Here is a 25,879-nt window from a genome sequence, read left to right as displayed (position 1 = left end):
TCGCTGTCCCCGCGGTGTCGCTGCCCGCGCGGGGCCGGAGCAGCGGCGGGCAGCATGCGCCTGCGCTGCCTTCCTCCTCCTCCTCCTCCTCCTCCTCCCGCGCTCCTCCTCCCGCGGCTCTGGCGGGGCCGGCGGCGCGGGTGATGCCGCGCTGCGGGCAGCGCCGGGGGCAGCGCGCAGCGGGCGCGGAGGTGCCCAGCTGAGGCCGCGGAGCGGAGCGCGGAGCGGCGCGGAGCGGAGGATGCCGCGGGCCGGCGCGGGCCGGCGCGGCTGGCTCTGGGGCTGGCTGCTGTGCGGCTGGCCCGCCGCCGCCCTGCTGCTGCCGCCCTGCCAGGAGGTGAGCCCCTTCCCTGCCTCCCTTCCCTGCTTCCCTTCCCTGCTTCCCTCCCCTCCGCGGGATCCCGGGGGAGAAATGCACCCCCGCGGCGCGCGCTGCGCCCCTCCCCGTCGCGTCGGGCCGCGGCGCAGAAGCAGCCCCGGTCGCGGGGCTCTGCAGCCGCCCACCCGGCACGACCCCTTCTTCCTCCCTCCCTCCCTCCCCCGTGGCTCTTCTCCCCTCGAAATGCCAGGGCCCCCCAAAAAACGGAGGTCGGCAGGAAACTTTCTGCATCTCCCCCCGGTAAAGTCGGAGCCAGAGAAGCCCCCAGGCCAGCAGGGCAGGGACCCACGGCGGCTGTGGGACAGAAGTGACCAGCGCAGGTGGCCGTGGGGAAGGTGACTCTGCTGCTCCTCTCCTGCCAGGGTGTCCCTCATCTCCTCCCGCTGTGGGGACCTGCTCCCGGCTGCTTCTCCCTAGGTGACACGGAGCCTGTCCTGCATTTTGAATCCTGGAGCGGGGGTTGAAGGGGCTTGCGGTGCCTGGGGCGCTGCTCTGGGAGGAAGACCTCGTGCAGCTGGGGTGACGATGGGCAGTCCCCCTTCTTCACGATGCTCTGGAGCACACGGGTGCTGGGGTCCACAGGAACTTCCTTCCTCACCCTGCACTTTGCAGGGTGAATAACTTGCACTGAATAACTTGTGTGTCCTGAGGTGATGCGTGGCTGCAGCCTGGGGATGGGGATGAGGTTCCGGATCCTGGCTTGGGGAAGGTTTGGGGAGCACCATGGCTTGGGGTGCAGAGAGGGCATCCCTGACCTGGGCGTTGTCCCTCCCTCTTCAACCACTGAATTCTCTTTTTCGCCCTCTAAGGAGCAGAGCTTTAGCAGGCGAGCACAGCATTAGTCTGGGGAGGGGGACATTTCCCAGGAGGCTGGGGGGAGATGCGGTGTATCTAGTTTTGGCCATAAATGAAGACACATTTGTGTGTCCTCACAGAGGAGGCCTAGCCTAGCTGCCTGCTTTGAAGCACCTACCTCCCTTTTGAGTTGATGCTCTCTAGAGCATGACCCATCTCGTCTTAGCCTTTGCCTAAAGACAGAAGCAATGTGGATGGCTAAAGGTTGATCGGCTGAATCTTGACGGAAGTATTGGATTTACAAGGTCAATATTTTGAGGATTACAGGCTGGGCTGTAGGTGACCAAATTTCCTCCCAAACCCAACTTCAGTGCTCCTTTGTATCTGGGCCTCGAGTGCTTTTCTTTTCTGTTCAGCATGATGGACCACATTCGTTCTTTACATATTTTGAAGTTTCACTCACATACTCTTCAAGACAGAGACTTCCTTCACTCATGGGGCTAAAAAGCCATTTGTAACCTGGGCTTGGGTGTGTGCGTGTGTCCATGCAACAGCAAATCCTAGGGGAACTAATTCCAAATGTATCTGGATGGAGAAGAAAAATAAGATCTTAGCTTGCAGAGAGCCTGCAGAGAAGCAGGATTCACTTTTTTTTTTTTTTTTTTTTTTTTTTGCAGGGAGGAAGAGCAAAAATTGATAGTTCTTGTAAAACAGGGCTGAGATGTGTCTCTACACTTCACCAGGCTAGATTGATTACTCTGGGTGCATTGCTATTAAAATGACAGCAAAACCTCCCTTCCGTTTGACTCCGAATAGAGCGGACTCAGACTGGAATGAAGTCTTGGGATGAAAAATGCCTCTTGTTAAGAGGGTGTTGCCACCCTTTGAAGATTTGGTTAGGGTCTTACTGTTTTATATCCAAAAAGCTTGGAAAGCACAATGCTTAATGCACTGGAGGTAGTTCATTTTTGCATCTGTACGGGATCTTTCTTATAGCTGCATATTTTTTTTTCTCCTCCTTGACAGCTTGTTTTTCTTTCTCTTCACTGTTGTGAGAAATAGGCATATCTGCCAGTCTGTGAGATTTCTGCACTGCTACAGTATTTGGAGCAGTGGGATCTCTGGCTATGCCTGAGGCTCCGTGGTGCTCTAATAACATAGATAATAAAATAACAATGTATTGCAATGTCATTTTTCAGGAACCTTTTGACATTGCTTTCTTTGATTCATTGGGGGCTCCAATAGCACAGTGGGTTTGAGCAGAGCATGTCTGTGCTGCAAACGAGATGTAAGAGCAGTTCATATGAATATTCCCGTGGGCGGTTTTCATGTAGTAAATCTGTTTAGCCATCAGGCATGACAGGGTTTGATGCGGCTATGACCCCCGTACACACCAGTGGCCTTTGCTGAGCCCTCTGATGCTGGAAGCTCCCAAAGTCTTGCTCCAAGACAGCTGCTATGGGATGAGGGTCTGTGTGTCACCAGCACCCTTTGGGTTTGGGTGGCCAGGGTACCTCAAGGATGCAGAAAGTTGGAAGCCCCAGTGATGTATCTTCTTCTGCTGTATCTTCTTCCCAACTCCAGTTAGGACAGTGGCAGAACAAGAACAGCTGAGCGGGTTCTTGCTACTGATAGCAGTGGTGAACAGGCTATCACAGATGTTTCATGTGTTGCCTACATTAGTGACTTGAAATGGAGTTAATGACCCCCTCTTGATTTTCCACTGGGATAATATACATGTTGCCCTGTTGCAGTGAAAGTTATGAATTGGTTCATGCCCCTCACCCTGACGTTGAAGGGTACATTTTTGTGAAGTCTTCTTTTCCACTGCTTGCTTTGGGCTTTTTCTGAACTTTCATATTGAATGAGCCTGCTTTGGCTTCCCCTTAGACACTCTCCCAGATCTGAGAAGATCTTGCTTTTAGGACATTTTACCTGATTCTCAGCCTAAGTGGATCGTTTCTTCATTTCATCATTCCTCTCCCTCTCTAGTTTTTGCACATATGAAAAAATGGTTCTTCTTCTACTTCCCCTTCAGATAAATTGTTTGCATAGAGATATATGAGGTATCTGTTTGCTGTCATATGCTTTTTGATTCTCAGTCACTCTACAGCTTGAGAACAAATACATATGTTTTGGATACACATAATAAATGTGATTGCATTGCACTGGTTTACATAGTGGAATAGCAGGTGAACCAAAAAAAGAATCTTAAAATGACTGAGTGGAAAGTGTAATGGTAAAAGCCTTCTATAAAATATGTTCTTTTCTTACAAGTCTACTGGAATTCTCTGGAGAAGATATAACTGATAGAAATAATTTATTTGGGCAGTGAAAAAATCTTGTAGAAAATCAAGATGAACTAGGAAGTGTTAAGGAGGGTGGTGAAGCATGAACTTGAAACTGGGTCAGGTACAATGAATTGTGTTGAAGTAATGTCCATTTTCATTTAGAGAAAATGTTAAAAAAGGTTGTGTCCAAGTTGAGTATTAAGCATCTCTAAGTGTATTGGTATATTCAGACTAGAGAATACAGTAAGACAAGTGATTTGGGAAATGAGGTGAAATTCCTGTGTTTCTGTATGAAGGCTGGAGAGAAGAAGCCTGTCAGTCTCGGAAGGACTTTACATAACAAAGCTATATAATTAGCTAGCGTGCCTGTCAGCTGATACAGACCAGCAGGAATAACAGGAATGTCTGCCAGAAGGAACCTGAATGATCTTGTGTGTTCCTGTGTTTTGAGTGAGCAGTGCCTGCTCGGGAGGAAGGCCGGGGCTACTGCTGATGGCTCACGGAGACATCATCCCACGTGCTCATGGTGAAACAATTTGGCAGGTGATTTAAAAAAAAATCTTATCATTAGTACTTGGGAACCTTGAGTGCTGTGTTTGTTCTAGGGCTGGTTAATAAATGTACAGTGGCCACAGCAAAGAAGGTGGTGTTGTCTACGGAAGAAGTGAGTAACTTGGAAGAAGAAGAGAAAGAAGAACATTTATTAATGCAGGGGCCAGAGAAAATGAATCACATGCAAGTCTGTAAGATAATGTAGAAATGAAAAAGGCTGTCTGTGCACTTGAAGGGCTAAATGTTATTACCGTTGAAAGATAATATATATTTATTTATATTTAACTGTAATCAATGCTTGGGATTTCTTGGTCTCTGGGACTCATTTCATTTCTGTTGGCTTTAAACTCTCTGAAGGATGTTAGCTCATTGATATATTTTAGAAGGAATTATTCTAACTTGGTCTTTCATTGTTGCTTATTGGTTTGCTTTCCCAATGTCTGAAGTATCTGTGCTAGTTATTTTGGAAACAAAGTAGGAGCTATATTACTGCTGGGGTGATCTGAAGTTGTACCTCTGGTTTTCTAAACACTCTTGAACAGCTGAAAGGTTCTTAATTTATGAATCATTCATAGTCAGCAGAAGCAGCTGAGAAAAGTTTCCTTGATGGATTGTATTATTACTAGCTCTTGCTATGTGGACTTGCATTTTTGAAGTGAAATGAGAAAATATATACAGCTTCCATTTGCCATTTTGATGGAGGGTCATAAAGATGAGGAAAGAGCAGCAAAAACCACACTACAAAAATGATATCAGTAAAGTTAATGAAGTGGAACCAGGTTCACAAAGGGGAGAAGATAGCAGCCAAGGCATGGGGACGGCCAAAGACAGTATTACCTTCAGTAGGCAGGTGAAAGGTGGGCTGAAACACCCCTGAATTGAAAACCTGAGAAGGAAGATGGATGCTAGTATGAAAAATGCAAAATGAACCATGGTTGTAATGGCTCCAGATTAAGAAAATCAGACATAGTGCTGTAATAGAACATAGACTTGAACAACTAATATACTTTCAGCCAAAAAAGATTACATGTCCTCTGCCATGAAACAAAGCTTGACTGTTGAGGATGTGTGTTTGTCATCATAAGGAAATTCATCATATATCCACAAGATTTTTTTTTTTTTTAGAGAGGGTAAGTGAGGACGTGAGCTCTGCTGAGGTTCCCAGCGCATCCATGACCGGTACTAGTTGGCAGTGTCAGGAAAATGGGTGCTGGGATGAATGTATGTATTGATCTAGATTATTTGGTATCTCTGAAGGGCCACATTTTCCAGCAGGTGCCAGCTGAGGTGCCAGTGTGTTGAGTTATGCCAGCTGAGGATCTGAATCAGATACATGGGACTTACTTGGTGGAGAGAGGCCATTGGACCAGGCTTTTCCTATGGATGCATCAGAAGCTACTGGCACCTGCTGAAGGAAGTAGTAAGCTCAGACAAATTAGAAAAAAAATCAAATAAGTGGATAATAGATAAGGTGCAAGAAAGGCAACTTGGACCCCTTACACTTGTGGTGGGAAAATGCTAGAGGGGTGTCAGGGAACAGGTCTCTCGTGTCTCCTACACGTTGTCAAGGTCTTTCTGGGGGCTGCTACCAAAAAGGTGTTTTGCCTATATGCAGCATAGCAGTATATTTCATAAATCTTCCATTTGCTTGGAAAAGAGTCTGTGTCTCCCCTCCTCCTAGTAATTATTTTCTAGCTGTTATTTTGGGCCTGAAAATCTGTTTAGATTTTGGTTGTGGGTGATCAAAACATGCTGGTTTTCACTCTCCTGGATATGAAAAACTGTGTGCGCAAAGAAAAAGAATTGTTAATTTTTTTTTTGTGAACTCTCCCTTTTTAACAAAATTACTTTTCATTACAAAATGTCAGCCAGATCTCGTTAACTACCTTGCTTTGCAAGCTTTACAGTGCTCACCTTTCTCAAAAACATCCCAGGGTTTGCAGCTGAGTTACGATGCCCTAAGAACTCACCTAGGGCCAAGCTGCTGGGTCCCTAGGTCAGCTGCAGCACTCCTGTCACTGTGTGGTGGGGTGGATAAAACACTGATTTGTATGAAAATGAATTTGCCATAAATAAATAAAAAAAATAAAGAAAAAGGTGAGGGGAGGGAATTAGGTTTTAGCTGAATAAATATGGCTTGCTAATTAGACTTGGAGACTAGGGAGATGGTGGAAGCTGGGTGGTAGCAAATGAGGAGGTAGGGGAGATGGGGTCAGCAGGATTGTTGTTTTCTAGGGCAATGCCAGCTTGTGTTAATTTAGGCTAATTATGAGACTTCGATCATCAGTCCAAGCTTCCTTAGCTGGTGCTAGGGAAGGGCTGGTGACCTGTCCCTTGGGAAGACCCTGAGGGTGGAAGAAGTGGAGAAGCCTTTGGGACTCATCAGGTGCAAGGTTGGTCCTATCTCTCTTTTAACTTCTCAATCAAAAAATTACGATCAGCTCGATTTAGGCTGAGCAAGGTGGCTGTATCATGTGGTGAAGGAAGAGGAAGAAAATGAGAAGTTTGTACGTTAACAGTGCTAAAGAACTGGCTTGTCCTCCTCTGTTCAGGTTCATACAGGTAAGTGCTTTATCTTCAAGGAAAGGAAAATTTGTTGGCTGAGAGAGATGCTTTCAGTGAAAAATATCATTTGAGGTGATGGTCTGTAGAGAAATCAGTATGTAAATTGATGGTGCACTTTCAGAAAACAAAAATGCACTCAATTAGTGACTTTCTGCAGGAAACTCAAGGGTAAAGGTGATTAGGACTTCAGCTATTGAGTCTCAAGGTATTAACTTCCCCATGTGTTTCTTGCAGCATACAAAATCCTTGTGGTTTTGTTCTTGCTCTCTGAAGTTTTTCAAAGGAAGATCTTCACACGGAGCCGCCGTGTTTTGCACACACGGATGGCTAGGGCTATGTCCTTTGAGGACGTACATCAGGAATGGATGGCTCGTGATTTTCCCAGGCTTTTAGATCCATGACTCCCTCCTGCTGGCAGGTCAACAGCGCTGATCAAATGCTGCTAGTTTCTGAATAACTGCTTTTTAACCCTGGCTTGTTGGCTCCTTAAAGCCAAAGGAGGAAAAGAAAGTGAGTTTTCCCAATACAGTTCTTTTATTCTGTTGCCTGTTTTGTTTGATTTCATCTCAAAAAATTCTTTTTGGAGAGGAAGAAGGAAGCTAGGGCCCTATTAGGACTGCGTTGCACCACAACTTGACCGGCATGAAGGTCTATGAGCCTGTCTTGGGGGATGGTAGAGGAGGTGGCTCAGTGGAATGGAGGTGGAGGTGGGACTTGGCTCTTGGCAAGCTGCTCCCTGCAGCCCAGCTGCTCAGCAGGTCGCCTTGCCCCGCAGCTCCTCGTGAGCATCCCAGCCACCTGCCTGAGGGACATCTCCCCTGGCACTGTGCAAACAGCAGCTGAACCCAAGCCAACTGGCTCCTCCTCCAGAGGACCAGACAGGGCGACTCTAGCTATTGATGCTGAATATAGGATCCAACGGGACTTTGATTTCCCCTTTGCTGGTGGGAAGCCTGGAGTGGCGTTAGCCTCCATATGGCACAAGGATCTGCAGGTGTTCCTCCCTCCTGCACCAAAGCAACGTGTCCACTTAGTGCCAACAGATCCGTTTAGGCGCACACAGAGCAGCTATTGCAATTAGTTCTGCTTTTAGCCCTCTGCTCCTATGGAAAGAGCTGCAATCTGTGGTTGTATTCGCATTCACTCTAAGGGAAGTCATAATGTGAAGAAGCACCAAGTCCTGTGTCTTTCCGCTTTGAGGTATATTTAATGCTTGCCCTATTTTAATATTTGCTAGCTCCTCTGAAGAATCGCCTGCCTTTTAGTTCCAGCTTGTAGTTAAAAAAAAAAAAAAGCTGGATTGCAGCATTGTCCATTGTGTTGGTAACCTGCTAATCTCCTGACCTGCTTTGCTGAACAAGGGGAAAGGTTTCTTTAAAGCTGCAGCATGTGGTTATGTAGGAATTGCTGCTTTCACTGCAAAGGGTGGTGGTGGGGAAAGGTAAGTCTGCTCCTGAGGTTTGCAGGGAAAAGCTGGAAAATGTGATTCTTAAAAAGCAAGAAGCTGGAAAGTTAAATGAGCAGGAGCTAAGCGGCATGGTGTTTTAAGATCCTGTGGCACTTAAATTGGTTGTAAGAATTTGATGGGGTGGAGGCGATGATGCTTAACTCATGGTTTTGGAAGGCTTTATGTGCCTATTACTGAAAGTACAACTTGATTAGCAAAGTTTGCCATTATTCACCTCTAGCATTTGCAATGCAAATAGTCTTCTGATAGTGACCTGGTAGCACCTCATTAGGAAACATATATTCTGGAAATAAAAACGATTTACTTGGTGACATCCTGCTTTCACAGGCTGTATCTATACTGCTAAACACAACAGGCCCAAATAGGTGGTCTCCTAACTGTCTCTAACACCTTGCTGTTGCTGGCATTATTTTGCCAATGTTCCTGGCATTGTTTTGGCTCCTGGCAGCCTCCATCTACCCCTAGTTTCAGAGAATTAGACAATAAAGATCAGTGGAGGGAGCTTTATCATGGGAGCTTTATCCTGGATTATCATGGATACAGTTACTCATTTAACTACCACGTGAGAAGGGCATGTAGCACCCTCAGAGTTCATTAGGCAGCAGAAAACCAGTGTAAACAGTCCATTTGCTCGAATATGGTGATTCGTGTGTCATCCTGGTGTGAGATCCTGGCATCACCAGAGCAGCTAGGGACTGAGGAGAGTCAGCATTTTGTACTGTGAACAGCATGACTCACCTCACTTTTAAATGCAAAGTTAGGCATCTAGTCCAACCTAAATTTCTAGCTGTCCGTGGAGCTGCCCTTCAAGAATATATTTTTTTGTCCTCCCATCTTGAAAGGGTGATATGAATTGCCTGCTGACTATGTCCTCCTTCCCCGATGACTACTGAGAGTCTCAGGCTTATGTGAGCTGGACACCTAATTTTTAGTTATCAAAAGTAAAATCACATGAATCTGGACCCAACAATGGAGTTAATTTCTGTGGAGACTAAACTGAGCAGAACTCCTGTTAGCTGTGACACAAGCCTTGAGATCTCTGTGTGGGGCTTTTGATAAGGTTTGGTCATTGCAGCAACCCTCCCTACTCCTTATCATTATTTGAGGCATAATTAATGCCAAGGAACTGATGAATTTCTGTTCAAGCTATGTATAGGACTAAATCCAGCATGTAAGCTTAAATATAGTAAACAAATTGTAATATATCGGAGCTGTTTGCCCAGTGGGCTAGACGTGTGTTTGGGTTTGTCTTTCCAGGGTAAAGATGTGGCCAGTTGATCTACAGACTCCTTGCAATGTGCACGACTGCAGGTTAGCTGCATAGCCCGGGTGGGAGAACCAGCTGCAGATATAACTCTTTCGTAATGTTTTAGCCTGGGCTGTGTCTCTAGGGCACGAGCAACACTGAGGGACAGCTCAGGAGCAAATGCTGGTCTTCTCCTTGTCCTGTGGCCTAATGAGTTACTGCTGATTAATTTGACTGATACAGGTGTAACATGAACATTGGACCATCCCCAGCCCGGTCCTGCACCAGGGACGCTCGTAGCTCCGGGCACGGTCCGATGGCCACGTTCAAACCAAAGTAGCTTTTTCTCCATTGCTCGCTTGGCTCCAGCTGCCTTGGGTTGTTAGCTTGTCCTTGGCTTTATTTATTAGCTATTCTTGCAGTGGAAACGTACTTTGTGGGCTTGGAGGCAGCCCAAGAGGGGAATATTGCATGAGTCTTCCTCATAAGAATATGTGGTTCCGTATTTTTCTTGTCAGGTGCAATTTAAGATCTCTGTACAGTGGACAGGGTGTTTTCAGTGCCATAACGTGGTGGAGTTCTCACAAAATCCTGCTCAGAGGCAAACAGTTGCAAGTCAAGCAGGTGCTACTGAACTCAATCCTGATCCTCATCCTGAATGTTACAGGTGTCATCAATCATTTTTTGTCCTTTTTTTTTTTCTTTAGCAAAAGTGGAGGAAAGTGGAGCATTTACAAAGCATTCAACAGTGCCCCATGTTTCCCAAAATCAATAACAATGAAGATTCAGCTAAACGGTGCATATATATATTTATATATTTTAACTTCTTCTGTATGGATTACTTTTTTTTTTTTTTTTTCTCTTCCTCCTGTTTGAAAATAATCAGCCATCTGGTCAGCAAACAAACAAAATGCTTTGTGATACTGGCAACAAAGCAAACATTGAAAAATGACTTCTCGCTGCTCTGGTAAGCAAACGTTCACCGCCTATCTAGAGTCTGATTATTTATTTATTTAACTTTGACTCCCTCCCTACCTTTTTTTTTTAATTAATTTTACATATTTCTAAAGTTCTGAATCTGGTCATGATCTTGATTCTAACTAGTTTCAAAGCCTGAAGCCATTACAAATAATTATTTTTGCTTTTCCTGATGAGGATTCATTAGTGAAAGAAGCACACCTTCTCCTCATTATTAGGACCCTCAGTCCTGCAGTGTAATGTGCATGTGTAACACCAGAAGCCTTGCTTATAGACAGGTTTTTGGTCAATGTAACCCCTTTGGTTAAAATTATGTGTTGAAGCAGCTGCATCAGTTGAACTTTTAGTGTAGATCATGTATATTGGTACAGCAGTGACTAACGCTGCTAGCTTTTCTCCTGCTTCTTTCTGTGGCTATATATACTGGCAGAAAAAACTTTGTTTGGGGGTAATTGGGATAATTCTTTCCATATTAAAGGCTCATTGCAGTGCGCCGTTGCCTGGCTGCATCTCAAATGCAGCCTTAAGAGAGTTGGAAAGTGAAACTCTCTGTGCAGAAGCCAGATGGACTTATCAGTTCCTGTTGTCCCGGTGAGGAACACCCCAAAAGTACACAAAACTCTGCAAATAGTGACAGGGAAATTAAGGCTGGGCTCTTAGCCTCCATAAGCTGTTGCTGCCCTGTTGCGTCCAGCCAGTGGTTTTTAATGTTGCAAAGTCTTTCCCTCTCGAGAAAAGGAAATGTGAAATGAATGCATTTAGGAGGAATCTGTAGGGGAGGTGACAGGGCATAAAAATGATACAAGATCAGATGGGTGAACATCATCCAGACTTCCTTCTAATAACAGTTCTGCTCCTTTTCTAATATTTTTCTGCTACCTGGTGCCACATGGGAAACTCACACACCCGATGGCAGCTGATAATCCCCAGTAGAGGAGAAAGAGCTGAAGCTTTGTGAAATGCTCGTGCATGTGCCTACTTCAAAGCATATAAATAGTTCCACTCCACTTTTAAATCCAAACCTCATTTGAAATGAAGTTTACACTTAAATAATTTGCTGGATTAAGGTCAGGGAGTTCCATGAACTGCTGCAAGTCAGCAGTCTGATGTAACACCAATATAGTATTAAATTCAAACCATTGAATTCCAGTAACCTGAGGACTTTTTTCTTAGGTGCACTGTTTTAAAAAAATGCATTTGCTAGTATATGTTTTAAAATGTTTACATCCTAAGTCAATCCAGTATTAGTTTCATGCTGCCTTTTTTGTACTTTTGTGCTGTATATATTTCACAGGCTCCTAAGGACTAACTCATGATGTCCTTTTATATGCTTTATAAAACATAATTGTGCAGCAGATTGGACAGGATGTTGCTGTGGGACTCTGTTACTAGAGAGGAAATGCAATGAAATGGGCCACATTGATCCCTCAAATGATTAAATCTGGCAATGGTTCAAGTCCTCACTAGATTAAAGAGGACAACCTCTAAAATTGTATTACCTTTATACTACTTCACATCAATGTGCTGCAAGTCCAGCAAGAGTGAGATGGGTAGTTTGGCAATAGTTTGTGAACCAAATCCTTGGAGATCCGTTGTCCCCATGGATACTGTGATTGCCGAAGTTAAACTTAGAGCACTTGTGGAATGAATGAGTGAACAGACGGAAGGAGATGTGCAGGCTTTAAGATGTACTCACACGTGCCAAAAAATGTTTATGTTGCCCTACATGGCTCACTCAGATTGGAGGAGTCTCATAAATAAATAGGCTATAATATTTATTTTAACATTTGCTCCGTCTGTCTTATTTTTCTCAAGTGTGTAGAGCTATTTTTCCCACTGGAACTGTCATCTCAAGTCCTCATCTGGTATAAACTATTGCCTGGCTCTGTTTTATGTCTATAGGAGTTATAGCCCAGTGCTGCTGCACCTTCTTCAGAGTGCGCAAAGTAAGGATATTGCAGCATCCTTTATGTTGTGAAGATATGTCATAAATTTGGGCCATTTCCTACCTCAGATACAGAAATGTTGTGAAGGGCTTTACAAGCTGTTTATGACCAGAAGTTCACTTGGTTGTCACTTAAGGAGCTGCTGAACTTGGACACAGCTTTGGTGTTGGGGTTTGGAAGGAGAGTAAGGGGCAAGAAGGGAAAAGAAAATGTTGGCCAGGGGAATGGAAAGCTGTGTGCTGAACAGAAGCCTAGGGGAAGTCATCTGTAGATCATCTGTAGAAGGGAGGTCTTATGGACAGGTCCTGCCTAATGCCAAAATCCCCTTGCTGGTATGAGAGCAGTTGACTCAACTGGTTGGTCTCCAACTGAGGTCTTGCTCTGTGTAGTTCGGAGCCTCTCCATGGCCTTGATTCTTTCACAGACTCAGCTTTCTTTCCTTTTTTTTTTTTTTTTTTTTAAATCCATCTGGTGTAATGCTGTCAGTACTTTAGGTAATTGTCTTCTGGAAATTTGCCTGTGAGCTATTAAATAACTGTAGCCTTCATTTGTAGCTATAGCAAGCTCTTCATATGCAGATTCCCTTCTGAAGAGGCAACAATCAGAAGCCTCAAGGAAACAGAAGATTCTCTTTTCATTTGCCAGTTTTAAGCTTAGAATAACAGGGATAAAACATCGAGGTTGGAAAGGAGGAGGAATGAATAAATGCAGTATATTAGAAGTTATAATTAGAATTGTGATTGCATTTAGTATTGTCAGGCCTCCTCCATCGTAATAACTATGTAGCTTTGAATAAGAGGCCTAACCATATTTGCAGGGAAATGTGCATCTTCTCTTAGAGAATACTTGGGTTTATTACACAATGCTGACACATGCACCATAGTATGCTTTACTGAGATGCCGTGGGTGGCTTCATTCGAGCATCCATATGCACACAGTGTAGTCTGTGTAAGGCATGCCATACCGTTGACGTTTGTGAATATTAGGCACTAAACTTTCCTCCAAACAATAGCAATGTTGTGTGTATGGAGGGCATCTGGTGTGATATCATCTCTGCAGATATGTGTGAGGTTGCTCCATTGATGTGGTAGACAGCGGGCGACGGGCTCCCATGTAGCTGGGGACCTCTGTCCTGAAGGTATGTCCACATGTCTGGCTGTGCCCGAGCATGGTGTGCTTGGGCGAATCTTCTACCTTTGCCTGAAGCTTTCCTTGCAACAGGGAAAGCAGGTGAGTGACACTGTGTGGATTGTCTTGGAAAGGCCTTCAGTAGACAACATCCTATGGCTCTTGGCCACAGTACGTTTGGAAACAACTTGTGAATCAGCATGCGGAGTTGAAGTGTGATCGTTTGCGAGGCTGCTGACTTGCTTTGTGCTCTGACGGTTATACGCTAACACTTGAACATGAGGTTTTAATGAGCTTCCTTCTTTATAGCTCTGTATATAGAAATATATGAAATGTAGAAATTCTGTATGCATGAGTGTAAATAGTATTGCATCAAAAGTGGGAGGCATTATACCTCTTTTTCTTGAGTTATAAGAGTGAATATGGGATACATTCCCAGGATTTAAGAAGGGAAATACTTGAGCTATAGATGGAGCAGTTAAATATTGATTGTTAAAAGTGTAATCCATTAATGCTACCTTTGATGGGCTTGCATGGAATCATCAATCTTGGCACTGAATCTGACTTTTTCAGCTTAAGTCTAAAATCTATATTAATGCTTGATCTTTCAAAACAGTAGGATTTTTTCCTCTGACTTCAATATTGCAGGTTTAAGCCCTGAGATCCTACCTTAACAAGACACTTAAAGACACGCTTGCTTCAAAATCCCTTTTTAAATCTGTGCAATTCTTTTATTACTTTAAGGTGAATTTGTGCTTGGTTCACTTGCTGGATAAGGGCCTTGAGGATAAAGTAGCCAGGCAAATGCAAGAGCAGACATGTCCTGTGAGTTCCCAGCTTCCTGTCCATGTAACTGTCTTGGACACAAGTCTGTGGCTTCCTCCTTGGGTAGCACATCAGGCATGTGTTGGGGTCAAGTGGTGGCTTTCAGATGTTTGCAGACTTCTTTACTTTTACGGACAACTCATCTGGTGGCAGGGTCCTCCTCAAAATGCTGTCAAAGAGCCCCAGGTATGGAGCAGCTTGACCGTGACCCCTGGGACAGGCTGTTAGTTGCTTCTAAAATAAAGGCAGAAGCTCTGATTGATGTTTGGTGTCTGGGCAATGCCATACTCAGAGGCAGTCTGAAATCTGCTCGGTGAAAGCTCGTGGAGAAAATGCATTTGTACTCATGACTTGAGAGATCATCGGTAAACCTCCTGCCTGTTGGCACTGCTTGGTGGCCTGTGGGGATGCTGGGGTTAGAGGGATGTTCTCCACCTTTTTGCTGATACTGGTTTGCACTGCACAAAGGATAGTGAGAGAAAGGGACAAAAAGAAGGGCTGTGGCTATACATGGGACTCTATACTATACATGGACTAGGACTTTCCTTCCCTAATGGTCTTATAATGAGTGTTAAATATTGAATCTTAATTTCTGTATTGGACATTTAAGTTGCAGCTACAGGCCGTCTATGGAATAGATACAGAGGGGAAATAAAGGCCATCTGTGCTGAGCAGTTGTCCTGCACCTGTGCAGAGCTAGCTGAGGAGTGGGGAAGTCTTGAACCTTGCTCCAAGCTGTGAGGCCCAACTGGATGGACGTGCCTCTTCCACAGGCTGGCCCCTGGTCGGAATAGGAACAGAGTGTTTGTTCAGCTACACTTGCCCATCTTACGGGCTCTGCTGTTATGTGAACCTTGGCCCAACCAAGGTAGACACATTCTGTCTTCTCCTCCTTCTGCTATGGAAACATTCCAACTCCAACCTTCTCCATACTCTTTGCATGGACCCAACCTGATCACCAGTGTGTATTGCTAGTGATGTTTGTGTAACCTTTTGCAGAATGACTCGGTAGGACAGTTTTGTGTATCATTGCACCATTCTACATTCTGACTCATCCTCATCTTGTGGGAAATGGACAAGATGGTTGTGATGCAGAAGCAGAGGTATGGCGATCATGGATCAAGGATCATGGCAATGGTTAGGCTTTTTGCTTTGGTTTTGGAGTTATTTCAGCCTGGGTAGTATTTCACATGTGTTTATTTCAACAGTGTTTTGAGTCCTGGATGGCTGAAGCTTTCACCTGGTGCAGTGTGAATGGACACGAGGCATGCGCCCTGGGCCTGTCCTCTTGCCATGTGGTGGACTTGCCCTCCTGTTCTGTAGGGTCTGAAGTTTACCTTCCATGCATCCTCATGCCAGAGATTTTAACTGAAATATTGCTGAGATAAAACAGAAAAGTGAGAGGGACTTAGTTGTGCTGGATTCATTTTCATGAGGCTGATTTTCAAAAGGGAAAACCGTGAACTCTCCTTTGGGCTCTTCTAATATTTGTACAGCTTTATGAGCATGAAAGGCTACATAAGTGCTCGGTGTTACAGTTCTTAGAGACTGAAGATGACATGTTGCTACCCTGTAAGAGCCTGGAGTCAGGCAATGCACAGCTGAAAAGCATATTACTAAAAAAGGTCTGGCAATACCTTACTGCATTCTGCACCCCTTTACAATGATAATTGATAATTACATGATAATTTAATGATAATTAAATGTGTGGCCAAGCACTGATAGGTGGGAACAGAGCACTTCAGCAAGCATGGGCAGGAAACAGAGACTGTAGTGACAAGCGAGGTTGGGAGCTTTTTGGCAATACTGGAGAAAAGGTTTAAATGGCTGCAGACTACCTGTGGAACCAGTTGTGGTCTGTCCATGGTGACACATGGAAACACCTTCCTGTCATGCTCAGATGCCTCACAATAATCTATGTATATGTAGTGGCTTTGTGGAAGAGTAATTTTCTTCTAGCCTTATTTTGCAGACTGAAAATGATGGTACAGGAGACTAGTTTATGCCTATGCAGCTGGGGTTTATAGAGGGCTCTTCCCAGGAGGTGCACAGTGCACATTCAAGCTCTAGCCTAATGATATTCCCATCATCTTGGGTTTAGCTAACTGCTGCTACAGGGTTCCTGCTCTCAGTTGAGGATCTTCTAAATGAGGATGGAGAACAGCACCAGACCTGTCCTGTCCTGTGCTCCAGCCTGGGGGGCTGCTGCTTCCTAGTAGGTTGTCTAGACAATAGTCAAAAAAATCCTGGAAACCTTTTATCTGGTTTGATAATCTTTATTTATTTATTTATTTATAGTGGTGAAAAATGGCATCTTGGGGAGTAAGGAGATTTACACATGATCTAATGTTGGTCTCGTTTAGTCTTCACTGAAATTGGGGGAATTTCTGTATCTGATTGAAATGAGAGCAGGCTTAAACTGGTTTCTGAAAATTGTGGCTTTATTTCTTTATCTGTTGCTATGTTGACCTTAAAGTCTCAAAAATTATGATGTGAAGATCTGCACTCAGCTGAGACAGGGTTTAGCCTCTACAGCTGTACCTTGGAAGCGCTATTTTCTGGTGGCGATGAGATTGAATGCTGCATTTCCTGTAGTATTTGATCTGCCTGCATTAGCTAGCCAGATTTGACCTAAGAGGCATTGGCAAAAGAGGTCGTGTTTTGGCCTGGAATTCAAAGTAAACTTCTTAAGGCAAGTTTGTGCATTCATAAGAAGCTTGTCTCCTCTTAAATCGTTACCAAGTTACTTTTCACTTTTAAAGAAATTCTGATAGTTTTGAAGTTTTCATCTGTAACTGTTATGACCTGACCGTTCCATCTCAATTGGTTTGCCTCTAAATTGGATGGAATTTTCCTGCTGAATTTGGCAAATTCGGTGTCAAAGTGTTATTTGCACTTTTGATGGTTTGGATCATTCCTTCCTCTATGCAAAAAAGGTAAGGTTTCACGAAAGCTGTGTATTTACCTTGTTCTGCTCAGCAATAGAGTTTGAGTGGTGACTAAACCTGGTCCTGCTCACAGCTGCTGGACATGCATTCATGGTTATAAAAATAGAATAATAAAGAGAAAATCATTTTCTGCACTTTTTTGTTAGGTTACCTTTTAAATTAAGTGATGCAGCACTGAAGCTGGAGCCTTAACAATGGCTCACGTTACTGGATGTTGCCTTTTGAATCAATCTCTAGGTCTCAGAGCTGATTATTTTTAGGAGAGATGACAGTGCATATATGATCCCTCCCTTCCCCTGTGCTGGCATCTCCTGTGAGAAAGGAAAGAATTTGCACAAAGTCCATTATAAATGCTGACCCTCTTGGAATAACTTAAATAGGACCTGGAAATACTGGTAGGAGTGCAGACCTCCATAATCCTAATAAGAATGAACATTTGGATAAGAAGTGCTTTGGATACTCAGATACAGTGAAATTTTAATTATGCCCTTTTGTGACTCTAATCCTAAATTGCTGCCTTAACAGCTTTACTATCAGTAAGGCTAAATAAAATGGCATTAACTGATGCTGTTCTGTGTTAGCAGTTTATCACGGACATTTCTTAGGAACAAGGCTCGCTGCATTTCTTATCCACAAGGGATACTTAGTGTTGTTATATGCTTTGCTGTAACTCACCCTGCTGCTGTGTGCGTGTGTGTGGTGTTTTTTTTTTTTTTAATAATTGCAGAATTTAGGCTTTGCAACTATTTGTTTTCTCTGGTTGTGCAGGGTAATGGGTGAGGATGAATCCTGCATTACTATCCTTAAGTTAAGCAGCTTATAAATACTTGTGCATAGTGCATGAGCTTTCCAAGTTTTGAGCGGTGAAGCCTAACATGGTATGCAGCAGTGGAATATCATAGCTTTACCAAGCAAAGGTCTGTGTATCTTGTAGTAAGTGGTTCCTGTAGAGAGAGGAAAAAAAAAAAAAAAGATGTTTTAAAGCTGTTAGAGAGATCTAGGTGGGAGGACAGTAAATCTCTTAAAGCCATACAGTGCTTCAAGGTGGTGGCAGAAGGAGGATTGCAAGCTGCAAGCCCTATTCCCAGCGCTTCCTCTGAACTCTGAACATGCCTGTTCCTACGGCAAAGCCAAACCTAAGGTCTCTACTGTGAAATCTCAGAGAGAGTGAAACTTGGGATGTTGATAAGCCAGTTATCTTCAGCCCTCCCACGTGTGCACATGTGTTGTGTTCAATTGTAGTCCTCACTCACGCTTCTGTACCATTATGAGCAACCAAGCGAGTGAAATGATGGAAATACCTCCAATACCACTGCTTATAGCCGTGTCTCATGTTCAGGGTGAAATATATAAAACTCATGTACAAATTAAGGTGACTTCCAAAACTATCGACAGCTCAAACAACTACAGTGTTAATTTTTCTATATACATTTTGGTGGACTTACTCATCAGAGGACTGCATAGGCAGAAAAATAAAAACACACAGTTGATTAGATGGACTATTAGAGAGAAGTGGGTGGAAAATGAGTCAGTGACTCTGTAGTCATTATGGTACCCAGATGTACATGTTGTGGACAGGTCTAATAGTTTCATTTGGATATGTGCTCGTGAGTAATTCCCTCTTCTGTTATGCAGAAAAAGCACCTGTACTCTCATTTATTATTTATCTATGAGCAACATTTTTCATTTTTCATAAATGTCAAGGTAAAATGATCTTTTCTAGGAATAGAAATGGCTCTTACACTTAAAGGGTAATGTGTGCTTAGAAAATGTTAATATATTTTAATTAGTGGAGATATGTTGAAACTAGTCTGCTGCACCAAACTTTGTAGAAATCATCTTTTGAGGGAGATGCATAGAAAATCTGAAAAAATAGGATTTTTTTGGTGTTTCCAAATGGTCATTCGTTGATAATTAAAGTGATTCCTTCTGCTGCAGTAAAATATCACCCTTGTACTTTATGAAATGCTTCTGTTGTGGATGCACATGGAGTATAATCTATAGGAACAGATTTACTGACATTATGTGTTGGCTTTTCAATTACCCTCCATTTCAGATTTGGTAACTTCCCCATTTGCTATGTTGATTGCTATTCATATTCAAATTCTCAGCAGCAAAGTCAAAACCTGAATGGTTTTGAAAGAATTCTTCCTGTGTTTTCTTGCATTGCATTGTATTGTATTGTAGAGGAAAAATAAGGGAGGATACCAAAAATGCCATTTGTCTCTATCAGGAAAAGTCAAGGAGGGAAACATGAAACAGTCTGCCAGTCATACATATCTTCAGAAAAGTACTCTTGAATTTATGGAAAAGACATTTGTCTTTTTGGTATTTGGTCTCTATTCCCTTTCTCCAGGTAGAAAGGCCTTAAGAAGTGGGGATGTTACCAATGGCTTAATCTTTATTCCTACGATGGAAATATTGCAGCAGGGGCTCTACCAAAAGGGATGCTGATTTTTGTGCTAAATGTCATTTGAGGACAATATGTCTTGAGGTAGGATCTTCCCCTTCATCTTAACCTGGGGATGCTCTGACCCATTCATGCTTGCTGCATGGTCTCCTGTGCTTTCACGTTCCCAGTGGGAAGTCTACAGTCTTTCATGTTATCCAATCTTTGCTATATTATCTAGCTTCACCATCAGGAGATCTTCTCAGAATCTTTACAGGGAGCGGCTGTAATAAAATTAATATGTTTGAAAGCTTTAGTGATGAAAATTGTGTTTTTCTGCATCCCTGCTCACATGAGTAATTTCACTAAAGTCTGGGATGACTTGTTTGAATAGAGGTCATTAGTCATGACATCCGGCTCTGGACATCCTTGACGAAGAGCATATCGCTATCAGTAATTCCATTGATTTAAGAAACAAAACTCAAGAAATTGTTTCCATGAGAGATTTCCATTATCTTTTTATTTGGATTAGGTTGGGTCCTAGGGATTTGGGGGTGGAGTCTCTGTTTCCCTAGAAGTTCTGTTCATTCATGTCACAAATCATCACCTTTGCCCTACCCATTTGTAAATGAAAGAGCAGATTTTTGGAGGATGTGTTGGTTTAATTCCACCAATTTCAACAGTCAGTTCTGCCATAGTTTCTTTAGCAGGTTAAAGTAGCCAAAGCGGACCAGCATACGAGGAAAGTGTAACAGATCTCTAAAGGGAACTCAAGGGATATGAAGCCATCCAGTCCAGATGTCTTGATAAAACTTCCAGGCTTTTCCCAGAAAGCTGCACATTAATTTTCTTTGAGTTGCAAAGCGTTTTGCACATGAGCTGCAGGGTGGTAATGGCTCATGGTGAGTCTTGTAGCCTCAGTTTTTGATATGGGTTACTGCAAAGTGCAGCTATTAAACAGTGAAAGGATGTTTTCCTATAAGCTGGATCTTCATCAAGACACTGAAATTGTTCTTCAAAGATGGAAAAAATTGACTGTAGCAAAATGGGACTTCTGAATCCAAAACTGCTCCAGTGAAGCTGGTGGACTAGCTATGCTGGCAGAGAAAGTGCAGGCCTTGTGGCTCTGCTTCAGAGTTACTCAAACACAGAGATTTATGGCTTCAGTGGTACCGGTGCATGGCTTGAGAGCTGGGCTGGGCTGGCAGCTCCTGCTATGCAGGCAGAGCACCTGGCTGAGCCCAGGCAGCATGTGCCTTACCTGGGAGCCATGTCCCGGCATGTCCACACTTGTGCATTAATAAGGAAAGTAAAATTGCCAGAAAAGCCAGAAAAATATAGCAGCAGCAAAACAGCGCAAGGTTTTACTTGAAATAGTAAGGGCAGCTAACTGGAGCTCAGAAAAACAAATTGTTCAGAAAAACAAATAATAAAAGCAGTGGCATTAACAAAACAGTGAGGATAAAAATATCTGTATCAGGAAAGGAAAAAAAACAGATGAAGATATAAAGAAGCATCTCTGATTATTAGAGGAAACATAACAACCAAGAAAGTGCAATTATGGGTACTATAGGAAAAAAAGGTGATGTTGGCCAGTGATGTTGACCAAAACATGTAAAGGAAATGGAGAGAGAATATGCTCTTTAACAATGGAGAAGAGAAAGGAATACTTGCTCTACACTAATTCCATTACTGATAATGTCTTAATTATCTTAGAAAGGAAGAATACTTCCCTACATACTTGTATGGCAAAATGCGTCAGCAATGAAGATCTTCTAAGTACCAGGGTGGATGATATGAATGTAGAAAACAAACACCCAAAGAATATATGTAAAGAATTTGGTACAAGATGAGTCATGAAAATTTCTGAGAAAAGGAAAAATGTCTCATTTTTCAAAAAAGGACAGTCTTGGCAGTTACTGGCTGTAAACCTGACTAATATAGTGTAACAAATAACAGAAGAGAGAAAATCATTATCTATCAAATAGTGAAAATGTAGATTTCACCAGAACAAATGATGTCAGACAAATTTGATTGCTTTTTCTGATAGAGACAAATCAGTGGATGGAGGTAATTACAGCTCATGTTATTTATATTGGGACTGTGATAAAACACTTGCTATTGTATTGCTTGAAAGTTGCTCATAAAATGAATTCAAGCTGTATTTTGCATCCTGTCACATGGATTGAAAAGTGGCAAAGGAGCTGTAAACAATGCAATGACACATCCAGACAGAAATTCACAGAGCAAAACCCAATTCTATTTAACGTTTCCATTGATAAATGTAAGCTTCAATTACTCTACAAAAATGTGTAGAGGATAAATAAATAATGAATGTCATGGAGCTATTTTCCAGATAGACATGTGACTCGGCACCCAGTGAATTATTTTTATGCACTCAGTGTTTGCATTATTTCTGTTTAGGATTTTATAAGTATTCAAAGAACTAGATAAGACTCTTCCTTATTTCTACCTAAGAGGAGTTGGCTGTATGCAGTAAATCACCTGGATGTCTCCTAACAGCACCATTGCTTTACTCAGAATGAGGCTGAGCCAGTATTTGCAAACATCTGATCAAATTTGCAATGAGAATTCAATGTTTTCTTATATTCCTTCTCCAAAGGCTATTCTTGGACATTTAGACAGATTTTTTTGCCCACACACATTTGTTCATCTTTAATTTTTAAAGTTCTCGTTGTTCTGTAAGGGAGTAGATACAACAAGTGCTATGGCATGTCACTGGCTGGGTGTTAAAAGAATATGTTTGGAACATGTTTAAATGGGACACATGGAAATTTTGGCATGTGCTGAAGTGCTCTACAGAACAACCCCCAGTGAGAATCCTCACCCAAATTACATCATTCCTGCACGCTAGCTGGCATCTACCCATAATAAAATATGACTTTCTAATGACTTCTTGCAGAAGAGAGGATTGCATTAACAAGAATAATGACTCCCAATGAATAATTCAAGTATCTGTAGTAAAAATAATCCAAAAGACCTGTTTGGTGGAAAACGGAAACCTGGAAATAAGGTGTATTTAGAGAGATCCAGGGATACAAGGTGACACCATAATAGACTAAATTTGTTTTGTGACATAGTGAAAAAGATCACAGTTTGATAACAGAAAGTGGTGATCTGTCTCCTGGTGCCTTTTCATGAAGAATATTGTTCCTGATTTTTTCCTGTCTTTACAATTTATATAGCTTTTCGCACCACAGCAGAATGAGGAGTATTTGATGTGGTAGTAATTTTATTCTCATTCTATGACAGTTTAATTCAGCCTTTTTTTTTTTTTTCTCCCTTTCTGGACACCTTAATACCAGAAGTATGTTGAGTCTTGGAGGCTGATTTTCAAAAGCCAAAGAAATTCTCTTTTAACAAAGTTACCCCTCTGAGATGGACAGTGGCCTGGACTGGTTCCCAAATTCCAGGGTTCATTTCTCTGACCCCCTGTGATGGCAATGATGGAGCACTTTCTGAGGCTCCTCCTTTTCCCTGGGGAGCATGCATGTGCCATAGAAATATTTTCCTGGGAAGCAGAGATGGATTTTAACTTTCTAACTTAAGGTAAATGTCCTAGGAGACACTGTGCTTGTTCAAATGCTTTTACAAACATGTGCAGGATGGACTATTGCTGAAGCAATCTTAACGCAGCTTTTAAGCCTTTTTCATATTACCTTATCAAAGTGTGTGTATGTGCCATGATTGAGTGCAGGATGATCCAGGGAGCTGGCAGGTTTTCATGCCCATTTAGGGTCCCCATGTTGCTGAGCCAGTCCTGCTGCTAAAGGCTTCAGACCTTCCTAAAATGACCAAAGTTGTGAAGGTTTTAATGAGTCTACCTTACAGTAGTTCAGGTGAAAGTCCAATTATAGGTGGTGTTTCGATCTCTTGCATTATTAAAGTCACCAGGAACCCAGCATCTAAACTTCTGTGAGGACCTTTATGCCTTGTGGGTCACAGATTAGCAGTCTGAAAGATTCTTCTTCCTGTTGCCTTTGTCCACTGCCCAGAAACAGCAAGAAAGGCTTTAAAAAAATCCTGCTAGAGGAAAAAATGATTTAGGCTTAATTTAAAATTATGCATTTTCAAATGAGATCAACCATAAATGCTGGCTGGCCTGCTGATTTGTGTTACCATGCTGCAGTATTATCTGGGTTTGCTTTTTGCTGTGAGTGTATTATATGGTACCTGCAGTACCACATAATGTACCTGTGGTACCTGTAACATGCAGTTACATTTCTTATGCTTAAATGAACCACTACCTTCACTTTGGCAGTGAGAACCTTGCCTTTTGCTTGCATCTTCATTTTTAATCCCTCTGTCTCCTTATCATTCTAAGAAAGTCATTTAGCCCTTTTCTCTCCTAGCCTTACGCGCCTTCCCATGCTATTACACACATAGATCTAGAAATGAATTTATGAAATTCGCTTTACAGAGACAGCTCCCACAAGCTATCTCTGCATAAAAGACCAATTAATCTCAAGAATCAATTTTGAAGTAAGCTGGGGAAGGCTTCTGGTATTCACAAGCTTCATCTGTATAAGTGTGATGTTGTATTAGTTGCCAGTGTTTTTTTTTTCTTTATTTTCTTTAAAATATATCATTGTATCAAACTCTGATAAAACTCAGTTGAAGTCAACTGACTTTAGAAGTGTAAAGGAAATTGTGTTTTGATATTTGAGTTTGTTTGATAGGTACTTTCTCTAAAGAGTGTGTCTTCTGGGAAAATAGTACTGTGTCAGGTTGCAACCTTAGTGACAATGGAGCAGGGTGACTTTGGACAAAAGAAGTTGCTTTTAATCAAAAGAGCTCTAGAAATCATTTGATTCAGCTTGATTTAGTTTTTCACTGCTTACTCTGCAGTCAGACAAAACTTCAGTTTGTCAAGCTTGATGTAGATGCACCAGAGGTCACTTCACAGACCGTTATTGTAGATAGGAACTATCAAAATAGAACAGATCAGTTTCTCAAAGAGCAAGAAAACAGCCAACAAAGAGAAAGACAAATGCTGGCAAAGAATTTCTCTTCTGTAATAATGATAAACAGATTTAAATGAAAACTTGCTTCTGAATTTGTGGTGAGACTCTTACCTTTATATACAAACTATGAAATGCAACAGAAGCTCTCATATTCTTTCTCAGAACTTGGCAGTTTTAATGTGTGTGCTAAATATAGATACCCTTGATTCCAGCTCTCTTCAGAGAACACTTTCCCCAACCTAAATAAGGTCTCAAGTATGGCATGCTACAAATTGGGAAGTGTATTGAATTTATATTTTTTTCTCTTGATTTTTATAAGATGTAAATAAAGTTGCAGAAGCTGCAGAACCTTAATAAAGGATCAGGACTACTATTTGCATAGTGAATCATACTTTGGTATTTTTAAAAAATCACATTAGGGAATTCCAAGGAAGGAAACTCTTACTACAAACAGGAAACTGATAAGAAACAACAAGTGAAGCCAAGTTGGAATAGGAATCTGGAAATTCATAGATATTTGCAAATTAATTTGCAGTGTGCTAATCCTGAAGAGTGGTTAAGTTATCCTTGAAATAGATAGGAAATAAGAAAGATTTTTTTCTCCCCATTTGAACTCCAGGACATTTACGAGCTTTGAAATAAATATATTTACTTTTTATTTTATTTTCAAGCTTTGAAGTAAATATATTTACTTTTTTTTTTAAATAGGCAAAAAACCCTCTAAAATATGAACCCACCCCCTCCAAATTGTACTCAGTAGATATGTGTTCAACATGTGCTGTGGACAGCAAGAGTTTGTTTTCCACTGGTTTTTAGGTAGTTCTAAAAATGGTCCATGTTCTCCTCTCAGTTCCATAGCTGTGGAGTTGCTTCTTCACAATAAAATAAGAGTTTCTCTTTTTACAGCTAGCTTTGCAGCAGTGTCATAAGATGCTGTAAGACTAAAAATGAATATAGAACTAAAATCTTTCACAATTGTGATAATATAGAAGTACCAAAAAACTATCGAAGATGATGTTGCTGGTAAGCCTTTCCATGAGGACATGTCAGGAACTGTAAATCATCATCTCTTAGGGCCCATATACCAACTCATCCCCTACTAATACCATTTTCTCAAAGTCTCTGGTCTGTGTTTCACTGGGAGGAAGGTTATTGTAGATGGTTATATATATATATACACACACCATGGTGAATCACATGGCCAAATGTAAGGGAAGGGTAGTTTTGTACATCAGCAGTAACAATGGTCAAGTTGTGTCTGATTTGGATTGATGTCTTCCTCTTGTTGGTTCCTCTCTTTACTGGTTTGAATGCAATGCTGATGGATATCAGTGAACATGTTGGCTGGTGAAGGACCCTCTTGGCGTCTCACAGGATGCTGAGT

At 42.2% G+C, this 25,879-nt stretch overlaps 1 protein-coding gene across 1 annotated transcript in view; it reads left to right on the top strand.

Moving 5' to 3' along the window:
- The first annotated feature begins 235 nt into the window (after window positions 1-235).
- ELAPOR2 (endosome-lysosome associated apoptosis and autophagy regulator family member 2) overlaps window positions 236-25,879 on the top strand; it is an 89,790-nt gene continuing 64,146 nt past the window's right edge. The window contains exon 1 of the mRNA XM_088522086.1: window positions 236-337. Coding sequence (XP_088378212.1) covers window positions 242-337 — 96 coding nt within the window. The 5' untranslated portion in view covers window positions 236-241. The remainder of the gene's footprint in view (window positions 338-25,879) is intronic.

This window comes from Tinamus guttatus, unplaced genomic scaffold (genome assembly GCF_059628265.1).
Source record: "Tinamus guttatus ecotype Peru unplaced genomic scaffold, ASM5962826v1 Tinamus_guttatus_pri_ptg000148l, whole genome shotgun sequence".
Taxonomy (NCBI): Eukaryota; Metazoa; Chordata; class Aves; order Tinamiformes; family Tinamidae; genus Tinamus; species Tinamus guttatus.
Note: the sequence above shows the minus strand (reverse complement) of the source record. Positions and strands in the feature narration are given on the sequence as shown.